This window comes from Aphis gossypii, chromosome 3 (assembly GCF_020184175.1).
Source record: "Aphis gossypii isolate Hap1 chromosome 3, ASM2018417v2, whole genome shotgun sequence".
Taxonomy (NCBI): Eukaryota; Metazoa; Arthropoda; class Insecta; order Hemiptera; family Aphididae; genus Aphis; species Aphis gossypii.
In genome coordinates, this window is record NC_065532.1 from 4,888,822 (window position 1) to 4,901,209 (window position 12,388).

Consider the following 12,388-nt stretch of genomic DNA (forward strand, 5'->3'; position numbering starts at 1 on the left):
TAAAAGTACAGATATATTTACATTTTATGTATGTACAAATAAAGTAAACATTCTTCAATATTAAGTAAATTAATAATTTTTTATTGATAAATCAGAATGTTTTTTTTTTTTACAGATTTTTACAATTAAAATATGAAAGTTTTAATAAAACAGCATAATTGTGACACTTGAATAACATTTTAAATTGCTCATACTACACAAAATTAAGTGAGACACAGAAAAAAGTCTCAAAAACAAGTCTTTCATAATTGTATTAAATACAAATAAAATAATTATTGAATAAATATATACATAAATTGATAAATGTAACAAAAAGTAAAAAAAATATATTAATAGTCATTATGTTCATTTTGCACATGATGCATTAGATTCTTAATGGTTTCCAAATTGAAATTTTTTTGCTGTAAATCAATAAGCACTAGATAATATCAAATTTGATTAACATAAACAAAAAACAAAAATAATTATTTAACTTACTAGTTCATTTAAAGCATTCTTGGCAAATTCAAAGTCTTCCATAATAGTAATTACATCAGTTTCCAATTCTTTTTTACGCAAATTACATTTATTAATCTCAAAGTCCAACGACTTAATAGTTTCAGATTGATGACTGGACTGTTTTATCATACTGTCAATTTCTCTGAAACATAATACTTCACTTGTAAATAAAAACATAAATTATATATTCTATACTATTTAAAAGTAATTATGGTTTAAATATATTAATAAAATTGTACCTAATTATTACAAAAACATATTAACTTTCAAGATAGTTAAAAAAAATGTTTTGTTTAATTGATATGGCATATAATATTTTTAATCTATAAATAAATTAACTAACTTCAATTTTAACTTTATGTGTAATGTAAAATTCTTCAATCAGTAGTTTATTCTTACTTATTTAATGCATCATATTTAGACTTGTATGAATTATGTTCCCTCTCCATTTCCTTAGTAAAATAATTTATTTTATTGTTTATATCTGCTCGTTCACGTTCCATAATTTCAATCTTTTCTTTCAGATTTTCTGAAGATTCTTCTAATTCGCATTTTTTTTGTAACATTGATTCAATTTCATTGAGTAATTTACTAAAATGGATAAAAAAAAATTGAATCAAATATAATAAATATATACATAATTATCATTTCAATAATCAAAAATGTATAAAATTTCTATCATTCTGAAATAAAAACTGTTTTTTAAAAGATTGTTTGGTCAAGATTCATTTAAATATTTAATTATACAAACATGCTTTGGAACTTACGAAATTCTTTCATTTTTTTCAGTTACATCTGTTAATAAACGTAATCGTTTTTCTTGTGCTGTTAGTTCTTGTTCCAGAATTATAACAGTTTGTTTTTTAGCACTGACTTGTGCCATCATTGCAGTTTTCTTTTCTGTTATTTCATTTTTCATTCTTTTTAAACGTTCATGATCAGCTTTTAATAAATCTGGTGCTTCTACAATTTGGGCTCTAAGATCATTTATATCTCTTATGATCTGAAATCATTAAAAAATTCAAATATAAAATAATGTGAATACTATAATTAAAAAAAAGTTTATCAAATCAACTTTTGGTTAGTCACTGTTCATTAATTATAAACTTGTTATAAAAAACAACATATGCCCTTTTTTAATGTAGGAAAATCTTTGTTGAATTTTCATTTAAAACATATTAAAAAATTAAAATGGTAAATTTATTCAATCAATGAAATTTAAAAAATAAATAAATTACATTATCTTTTAGTTCACACAACTTTGAACATTTTTTCTCTATATCATCTTGATCTTGTTTCACTTTATCCAATTCTTTTAATACATCATCTCTATGTTTTTGAATTTTCGCTAATTCAGACTTTCCATCTTTCACTTCTTCAGCAATCTAAAAAATAATAAGATAACCAAAAACACAAGTTAAAAATTAAATAATAAAAAGGTAACTATTTATTTACTGTTTTTAATTCAACTCCTCGTTGTATACGGTCTAACGACTTTTTATTAATTGTATTCACAATTATATCCTTTTGCTTCTTGTATCTATCAATGGTATCTTTCATGTTTCTAACAGCTTTCATTTTAGCATCAACTTCGTGTATTTTTTCATCACTATATTTAATGAAGTTTATCATTGTTTGAAGCAAACGGTACGTTCTTTTTGAACCTATAATTTATAAAATATATTTGAAATATTACTAATAAGCTTTGACTGATACAGAAACACACATGTTCCTTATTAGTTATTACTCCATGTTCAGCTTTGTATTGGTGAATAGTAGAGTTACTAATAATTTTAGATATTTAAAGCAATAATTAAAGTATTAAAAAAATTTTTTTTTTGGTTGCAAAGCTATTGAATGTAATGTAATGTAGCATAATCTATTAAAAAAAAAAAATGTTCTCGTGTTATGATTTGTTAATATTTATAATTTTTAAGAAATTGTAAGTGTTGTCTTATTTCTATATTTAATTGATTAATAGTATAATTATAATGTTTTGTATTTTATAATTCTAGACATTTCATTCCCTTACAATTTATTTGTAATAATTACAAAAAAAAAAGTAAAAACTCACTTGGATCACAAATATCATTCAAACCAAAATCATCGATTCCCAATTTTGAGTAAATATATTTTAAAGCTGTGCACATATTCAATATGGGTACAGTTTCAGAGTACATTTCATTATACGTGAGATTTTGATTGATATGGATCTATAGTAAACAATTGTAAATGTAGATAAAATATTTAAAAACAACTTTACAGAGAATTAGGAATTAGCTAACTGTAGAATAGAATAATAATTAAAACGTAATATATAATAATATTGAACATTACCTCTGTCAAATTGTTTACATCACAGAAGAATTCACTGAATACGTCTGTGTAGAAATCTGTCACGAATGATTGAGAAGGCTCTTGTAGATCTTTAATAGTTGCTTTGAATTGTGGCATATACTGTTCTAATTCTTTAATAAGATTACCATATTCGACGTACATCGAAGATTTGTTTTGCTTGTTCATTGTAGTGACGTTCGGCTGCCAAGTCATTTTCTAGTTCTTCTTGGGTAAAAAATAACCTTTCTTTAGGTAAAAAATAGGTATTTTTATTTTTAATAATAAATTTATTTAATATGATGTTTAAAATTCAAATATTTTGAATTCAATAGGGATTGATATTGATGCTGTAATAGTCAAATACTCAAATCGTTTTAATTTTAACGATTCCAATTACTCTGGTCTCTGACCAGGTAAGTTAATCAACCAATTTTTCTATTATTTGATTGGTGGAATGCATATGGCCGTTAGTCAATGATGATAAGAGTAACTGATAATAATATTACAAATAGTGGGAAGATGTAGATATTATAGATTTAAACTTTAAAGAGATTTATAGTTTAGACAGATTGATGACATTAATGGCAACAAATATTTTTCTGATTCTAAACAGCTCTTCTTATTCAAAATTGAATAAATATTATATATCAGTATATTTTACCCTAAGAACAAAAATGCTGTTTTTAAAAAATAAATAGCTTTTTTAAATTTTTGCGTGAATTATAATAATGTAAAACATATAATCTAAGATAATTTAATTCCTGATTTATACACAATGTATAACCACAATGTTTAACTGTGTATTATATTTATATTCAATATCATAAATAATATAAAGGATGTAAAACGCAGCATATTTTTTTCTTCTGTTTCAGGTCCACACACATAATAGAAAAAAAAACATTTAAATTTTTTTTATAATTTCCTGTAATTTTGTAATAAAATCATTATAACAAATATTAAAGAGTATATTTTTGAGTGTTTTGAATTCATTTTTATATTTTATTTTACCTTAAAAACAAAGAATGTTCTCAATTAAAATGAGTATTAAATTGTTTTGATATAATATTTAGATAAATTTATATATCATACTCAATACTTTTATTATCTATATTTTCTCAATCGGTTATTTTACTTCAATGCCTAAAAAATAAAAATAATTTTGTCTGAATGCGTTGTCTATATCGTCTGTAAACTAAAGAGAGAAAATAAACATACTGATATTTTTTGAGTAAGGAGTTTTCGGGTTTAATCATTTTCTAACAAATATATCATACCATATAGATAATACATAGTTGGTATCATAAAATAACAATTATTATAATGCATAATATGTATTTTTATTATATTTTACTTTGTGCCATTGGGTAGAATGTGGTAACTTAACAATTATTTGTATATAATAAAAATAAAATTGTAATACAGAAAATTTATAAAATAATATATTACCAATAAAATTCAATTTATCGGGCAATATTATAATAAACTGAATAAAGTAATTAAGTCATAATAAAATAAGTAACTGGAAGCAAGTGGCCCATAAATCTCCAGTTAGTAGGAATTATGATGTAATAACTTAAGTATAACATCAACTGAAATCCTAAAAATAAAATTTTTAATTTAATAATGGTTTTAAATGAATCATAAGTTATCTAACTACAATTTTATCATACTATTTTATAGATGAATTTAAAAAATATATATTTTTCACAACTTTCATAAATATTATATTATTTAATAAATTGAAAGTTTAACTACACAATATACATATTCAAATAATCTACTTTTATTTATTTACATAAAAAAAAAAAAACAATTTTTATTGGAATCAAAAAAAATTACATGGCAAAATATTATGAATTTATTTGTTTGTAATATTTGTAATGGTTATTCATACCATTGTTCGTCTCGTATCACCTGCCACTCGATCTAACAGCTAAAACAAAATTAATTAGCAATATTTATTTAGTCTTGCCAAATTATTAACAACTCACTCCAGTAATGCCAGGCAAATTGAGTAAAGTACCCAATAATGGTACTCGGCGCATGAAATTTATCACTACTGGGAAGAAACCACTGAAAAAAAAAAACAAATAGATAAATATTTGAAAATTTATAATTTAAAACTAGGGATTGTTAATTAACACTTATTCAGTTATAAACCTATACATATAAAATTTAAAAATATTTATAGATAAATTAAAGAACTTAACAAGTTAAATAGTTCTTTTATCTTATAGATCTACTGTAAAGATACGAGAAGAACAGTTCCTCAAAATCAGAACTAGAGCAATAAAATCTGTAATCAGCAAGTATGAGATATATTGTAGTTTAAATCTATGTACAATTGACTAAGTCAATATATATATTTTTTTTAAGTAAAATTGATGATGGTTGATCAAATAGTAAATGTAATTAAATTATTGGAGTAGAATACTAAATTAAATATATTGTGACTAGCAAATCCAAAAGAGCTAATTACTGACCTGAACAAAAGTATGAATCCATAAATTTCAAAAAGCATTCCTACAATTGGCCATCCAAAAAGAACAACTGAAATTCCACCAAAAAATGATAAAGATGCTTTGATCTTTTGCCTCTGGAAAAAGAACTTTAAAGTTCGTTGTACACCGATAACACAACTAAGACCCACTATGAACAATATCTAAATGAATAAATAAATAATAAAATTATTAAACATAAGTAAATTAAATATTTTAAAAACTTTGGTATGCTTTCTAATTGAACATATATTTGTATAATTTAACTTAATATAATTGACAGTAAATCATTCAACAAATTATATACTCACATTGCCAATTGCTAAAAGTCCTTTGTCAAATAACAACAACATGCCCAGGAATAGGAACGATATTCCAAAACCGGCCAGACCAACTCCGATTTCTGTTGGAAAAAAATTAATTGTTTTAGATACAATACAGTGTTATACAAGACAAACATGTTCACATACTTTGTAAATCAGTTATTTCAAACATTGAAGACATTTAATACAAATGTTGTCACAGAAAAATATTGTATTTGTTTACAAAAATCATTATAAATAATAAAAATAATATATAAAACCACTACAAAATTACATTATGCACCATTTTTCGACAGCCAAGTATAGAATACAGAATACTGAATAACGGTACTTCAGTTGATAAGTATAAATATCGCAAAATCATTAAATGATGATTTGTGAATAATGATTATTATATTATAAAATATTATAAAATATTATAAAATTCTAAATTGAAACGTGTACCGTGTAGGTGTAGTCGTATTTGTTATTGGATTTAGGGAGAAGTTAATACTTATTACTTAGTTAGGTAATTGTATATTTTGTTAATAGTTTATAGTATTTTCATCTTATTCCACGACACGATTTAAATTTGATAACATTTTTGATAAAATTTGATGTATTAAAGTAATTTATTTCGATCTAAAATATTGTAACCTTACTATTATTTTCGCTCTTTTAAGGCGACACTGTATCAACTACGACACAGTTGGACTATAGATAGTCCATCGTGTACGTAGTAGAGTTGTTATCAAATCGATGATAATAAGTGAAATTTCAAAACAAGTTTTCTACATGGACTAGTAGGCTTACTAATATTTTTTTTTTGGGGTAAACCAACGTCAAAATGGTTTTGGCCGATTTGGGCCGCAAGATCACTTCAGCCCTTCGGGGTCTGAACAACGCCAGTGTCATCAACGAGGAGGTATGTGAATAATTGATGGTGTATATTTAAAATATGTCAACTTCAAATTATGTATGTCTACCATAGGTGTTGAACTCCATGCTGAAAGATATCTGTGCGGCGTTACTCGAAGCCAATGTCAATGTTATGTTAGTCAAAAAACTTAGAGAAAATGTACGTAATGTCATTGATTTTGATGAGATGGCCGGAGGTCTGAATAAGAGGCGCATGATACAGAGCGCAGTATTCAAAGAACTAGTGAAAGTATGACTGTATACTTTTGACTTAACTCTTACTTTGTTTCAATCTCACAATCATTTTGATTTGTTTTCAGCTGGTGGATCCTGGTGTAAAATCTTACCAGCCAGTAAAAGGCCGACCAAACATAATCATGTTTGTCGGTCTACAAGGTTCTGGTAAGACAACAACTTGTACCAAGTTGGCATACTACTATCTTAAAAAAAATTGGAAAACTTGTCTGGTATGTGCGGATACTTTTCGTGCTGGTGCATATGATCAGTTGAAACAGAATGCTACTAAAGCTCAAATACCATTTTATGGAAGGTATATTAAACTAATTGATTTTTATTTATTTACTACTGTATAACACTAATTATCACTTACAAATTGAATATATAATCTTAAAGTTGTTAATTATTATTATTTCAGTTATACGGAAGTAGATCCTGTTGTGATAGCCCAGGATGGTGTAGATATGTTTAAAAAAGAAGGTTTTGAAATAATAGTTGTTGATACTAGTGGACGACATAAACAAGAAGCTTCTCTATTTGAAGAGATGTTACAAGTGTCAAATACTATTGTGAGAAAACTTTTAAATACATTTTTCTATATTTCATTAATATTTCATAAAATACTGGTAATTTATTTTAGAAACCTGATAACATAGTATTTGTTATGGATGCAACAATAGGTCAAGCTTGTGAAGGACAAGCTCGAGCTTTTAAAGATAAAGTCAACATTGGTTCTGTAGTAATAACTAAGCTTGATGGCCATGCCAAAGGAGGAGGAGCACTTAGTGCGTAAGTGGTTGAAATATTATTTTTTGGTATTTATTTCTTTTATTAAATTATATTTAGAAAAATGTTTGTTCCATTTATTGATTGTTTATTTGATTTGTATCAGTACAAGATGCTTATAATTTGTTTAATTTGTTAAACAGTGTGGCAGCTACAAAAAGTCCAATTATTTTTATTGGTACTGGAGAACATATAGATGATTTTGAACCATTTAAAACAAAGCCATTTGTCTCTAAATTGCTTGGTATGGGTGATATTGAAGGACTCATTGATAAAGTAAATGAATTAAAACTGGAAGATAATGAAGAGCTAATTGAAAAAATTAAACATGGACAATTCACAATTAGAGATATGTATGAGCAATTTCAAAATATAATGAAGATGGGTCCATTTTCACAAATCATGGTAAAGCTTTTGTTGATTTTCTATAGTTAAAATTATTATGAATGTGATCTTTTTTTTTTTTTTTGCTATAGGGCATGATACCAGGATTTAGTCAAGACTTTTTATCTAAAGGTAGTGAAATGGAATCTATGGCTCGATTAAAAAAACTTATGACAATCATGGACAGTATGAATGATGGAGGTAAATATTTCTGATACAATCTAATGTAAAATTTATTACTAATTACAAAATTAAAAAAATATATATACCATACTTAAATTTAATAGAACTCGACCATAGAGATGGAGCAAAATTGTTTACAAAACAACCAGGACGTATAATAAGAGTTTCCCAGGGAGCCGGTGTTACAGAACGTGAAGTACGAGAGCTTATATCTCAATATACAAAGTTTGCTGGAGTTGTAAAAAAAATGGGTGGAATTAAAGGATTATTTAAGAGCGGTGACATGTCCAAGAATGTCAATCCATCACAAATGGCCAAGCTCAATCAACAAATCACGAAAATGATGGATCCTAGGGTTTTACAGCAAATTGGTATGTTTATATTAATTATAATATACTGAGTAATTCTAAAAATTATGAAATGATCTTGTTTATTTTATAAATATATAACCCTATAATTTAAGAAAAAAATTTTTTTGTTACCTATTTAGTTAACCTAATATTTATTTTTATCAACTAATCAATAACATTTTTAGGTGGAATGCCAGGATTGCAAAATGTTATGCGGCAGTTACAACAAGGTGCTGGAGGAGGTCTTGGGAATTTAATGGGTGGTTTAGGAAAATAAAACTTGTAAACACTTGTAACTTGTAAACAAATAAATTTTTTTTCTAAAACATATTATGTACTTTTCCATCTGTACAAATTCCATAAAGTAAGACAGATAATTATCTCGTGTAAGTTGTTTTATTCCCATATGATAATTACTCTATTTTTACTTATAATGCTGGTACTATTGATTCAAAAATTAATATTTATATCAAAGTGAATCTATTGTAAGTATTTAAATACAATTTATTAATGTTTTATTTTGTAAAAAGAAAAACTAATATAAGTTTGTTTTTGGTTATTAAATATTATAATATTATATGACATAAGCTTAGATGCTTGATTACATATTTTGATCAATGTAATTTTCTAAAAAAATATATATAAAAATAGAAAATATTTTGTGTTAAGGATTATTTTTTTTTCTTGTTTTGTTTTATTATTATTTATTTTACTAAATTTACCATTTTTTACTATAATATCTAAGAAAATTAGCAATTATTTAAAATGATAATATGTTTGGTTTTATTTTATCAGTGTTGCATATTATAGCAGAAAAAAAAAGTGAGATAAATAGCAATAACATATCATAATTTTTTCATCGAGTTACAAATTAAACTATTTGATTTTAGTCAAAAGTATGAATTATAAATACTAGTTACTAGTATTTATAACCAATAGTTTAATTATTGGACATTGGTGTTACAGCTTTACTACCAAGGGTATTTTGTGCTTTTAAGTCATAATATTAGGCTGATAATGATTTGATTTTAATTTTTTTTTCTGAGTAGGTATTTTTAAAATCTCATAAAATTTGAATGAAAGAGAAAAATGTATGTTTCATTTACCATGTTCTAAATTTTAAATCTTCATTATAGGACAAGGTAATAGAATAACTGTGATTTTAAAAATTAAATTGTTTGTAAATTTTATTGTTGCCATTCACTCAGACTTTAAAATCTAGTCAAGTACAGTTTAGATTTAAAAGGATATAAATTGGTTATATTATGATTTAATTTAATTGTATTTAATACTGAATACTGATATTATATCTGTATAATAATATTCTATTTGAAGTTAGAGAATTTCCAGGAATAATTAAAATTAAAACAATTAAACTTTAAAAAATGGTTTTTACTCTATACATAATTTAACATTATATTAATAACACAAATTTAATAAAAATTGTGGGTGCCAAGGAGCACATTTTTTGATGATTTTTAAAATGAATTATAAACTAGTGATTGAGGTAATATTGATTTTTTTAAAGACCATTCGGTATATTGTTTATAGGTACACTACTAAGTAATATTTTTATTGCACCCTCACTAGTATACGAGTGCCTACTGAAGTTTGTACTGTACTGTGCATTTGTTATATTTTGTGAATTATCAATTAAGATCATAAGATAAGCCATAGGCATGGCTAAGTTTTTAGCCATGCACGTTGTTTATCACTGACTAAGATAGTCGATACTCAATAGAATTTTATCGCAGTTCGTGATGAAGTAATGAAGTATTACAGTTCCGGTGTAATAATACCTAATTGCTTAAATGGTTAAGACCATTAACCATGGACTAAGAATATAGCCATAAAGGCATGAACGGTATTAAATAATGTAATAACTAATAAGTATGTAATCATTTAATAATTTATACACGACTATGGCTACGCAATATCCGTATAGACTGACTGGTTAAAAAAAATTAACATATCATACATTTCACTATACTCCGGGTATTTTTTTTTTTTTATATAATCTTTATTTTTTTTCATGAATGAAATTTAACCAATGGCTTACGCATGCCTAAACAAAATCAGACTATCAGAGGGTACCTACAGGTGTATTCTGGCCTGTTCGGTTAGGGGCCCAAAGTAATATACATTGTTTTATTTTAATAATTTATAGTAAACTACCTACTTAATAAACCATTTTTTTTTTTGTTCTAAAATTATTATACAATATATTGTATTTTACTTAGTTAATAAAATATGCAATAATATTATGTATGAAATAATTTTAGTTAGATGAATGCACCTCCTCATATTTTTCAATAGATAATATAATATCTGGTTGAGAAAGGGCAGTTGACAATTTCACTCCCGGTCCCAATTTTCGAAGTTACGGCACTGAATATAACATATACCAAAAGTGTAGGTATAGAATTAACTGGCTTAATTATATTTTTACGTATAGGTATAGATTAGTCAGTTTTGATTATTAATTACCTAATAATTAATATTAATACATTTATGTATTCTATAAAAAGTAACTAATATACTACAAGTAACAAGTGTCAAGTGCCAAGTAGGTGAAGTAGGTATATCAGTTCTGGTAATCTAATATTTATATAATTAGAAGATCTTAGCCTACACAATCTTCGCTAATTAGTACCTATATCTGTTTTCTGTACTTACTAAAATTTATATAATGTTATAGATGTCCCCACTTCAGTTGCAATAACATAATTATACAAGGAAAAAAAGTACCCAATACTATAATTATTTGTTAATTTCATAGAGATGAGGCAGTACCCATATATAGCTCTATATACACCTATATATGTACATATTGGCAATTTGATACTATTATAGCGGTAGTACAAATACTAATATATCTATACCTACCTACATCCGATTCACATATTATTTATTATTAAACGTTGAAAATGTTTTATGTGACTGCTTACATAATATATAATACACCATACATCAATATGACAATATATATGTATATAAATTACATAGGCAGAGTACCATGACAAATTTCAAATTGATATAATGGGCATTGAACCGGGGACTTGTATGCGTTATTCAATATAGGTACCTAACACATATTATATTTCTCAATTTCTCATTCATTTTATACTTAATGGTAAACGAATTTATATTATTCTTATTGTAACTAACGTCTAAAAAGCAGTTTCTATAGGTATAGGTACTGCATTCTGTAATATATTATGTACCTATCTAATGACTAATATACCGTGTATTTTATACTCATCAATAGTCGGTACATAACACATAATGTACATGCTCACTTAATAGAAGACTTAATAATTTCTTAATCTTAAAGTATAATCAGGTTAGAAATTTTTTTACCAATTCGAAATTTAGTAAACCGAGCTTTTTAAAATCTAAATCACGGAAAGTATTTAAAAATAACGGGTTTCTAAGATGTAAATACCTATAATAACCATGGTAAATATCTATTGTTCTAGCCTTCTATAGGTTTTATGAATTAATTTGAGTATTATACAGTTATAAACTACCCATATTTAATATTTTAATATACTTGTATTAAATAGCTTTATAGGTAGACATGTATTTCGAAGTTAATTTTATAATACCACAATTATAATTTGTAACAGTGATCTATTACCAAGTAGGTATAGGTAGTAGGTACCTACTTCCTATTATTAGTTATTTAGTTCTTTACTTAATTTGTACTAATTGGTTAATCATTTTTATTTGATTTTTTTACACGTACCTAAATTGTTTTATACTTTTATTATGTATATTATAATAATATGTTACTTCCTAGACTCCTAATTCCTATCTGACATTTAGACGCTACGAATAGATTTTTATAATTTTTTTTTGAGATGGACTAAGAGAATAAATAGTTTTTAAA

At 25.2% G+C, this 12,388-nt stretch overlaps 3 protein-coding genes across 5 annotated transcripts; 1 reads left to right on the plus strand and 2 right to left on the minus strand.

Moving 5' to 3' along the window:
• Nucleotides 1-60: 60 nt before the first annotated feature.
• On the minus strand, nucleotides 61-3,248 carry LOC114120050 (uncharacterized). Of its 2 annotated transcripts, none has more exons than XM_027981835.2 (8): nucleotides 2,836-3,248; nucleotides 2,573-2,711; nucleotides 1,954-2,162; nucleotides 1,737-1,883; nucleotides 1,266-1,501; nucleotides 898-1,089; nucleotides 478-640; nucleotides 61-418 (listed from the first exon to the last, which is right to left on the minus strand). In XM_027981835.2, exons 1-8 carry the CDS (start codon nucleotides 3,046-3,048, stop codon nucleotides 365-367), a joined length of 1,353 nt encoding a protein of 450 aa, XP_027837636.1. In that variant the 5' UTR covers nucleotides 3,049-3,248; the 3' UTR covers nucleotides 61-364. The 2 variants fall into 2 exon arrangements, with proteins under 2 accessions (XP_027837636.1, XP_027837635.1); XM_027981834.2 differs by having other exon boundaries at nucleotides 61-401; nucleotides 2,836-3,247.
• Nucleotides 3,249-4,150: 902 nt separating this feature from the next.
• Nucleotides 4,151-6,191, minus strand: LOC114119999 (vesicle transport protein GOT1B). 2 transcript variants are annotated; one of them, XM_027981756.2, is made up of 6 exons: nucleotides 5,807-6,191; nucleotides 5,648-5,739; nucleotides 5,322-5,500; nucleotides 4,830-4,911; nucleotides 4,733-4,771; nucleotides 4,151-4,435 (listed from the first exon to the last, which is right to left on the minus strand). In XM_027981756.2, exons 1-6 carry the CDS (start codon nucleotides 5,838-5,840, stop codon nucleotides 4,424-4,426), a joined length of 438 nt encoding a protein of 145 aa, XP_027837557.1. In that variant the 5' UTR covers nucleotides 5,841-6,191; the 3' UTR covers nucleotides 4,151-4,423. The 2 variants fall into 2 exon arrangements, with proteins under 2 accessions (XP_027837557.1, XP_050059646.1); XM_050203689.1 differs by having other exon boundaries at nucleotides 4,678-4,771.
• Nucleotides 6,192-6,395: 204 nt separating this feature from the next.
• Nucleotides 6,396-8,824, plus strand: LOC114120038 (signal recognition particle 54 kDa protein). The gene is made up of 9 exons (XM_027981808.2): nucleotides 6,396-6,563; nucleotides 6,630-6,806; nucleotides 6,877-7,106; nucleotides 7,212-7,362; nucleotides 7,434-7,582; nucleotides 7,723-7,984; nucleotides 8,056-8,164; nucleotides 8,251-8,517; nucleotides 8,682-8,824. The coding sequence occupies exons 1-9, from the start codon at nucleotides 6,486-6,488 to the stop codon at nucleotides 8,771-8,773; spliced, it is 1,515 nt and encodes a 504-aa protein (XP_027837609.1). The 5' UTR covers nucleotides 6,396-6,485; the 3' UTR covers nucleotides 8,774-8,824.
• Nucleotides 8,825-12,388: the final 3,564 nt, after the last annotated feature.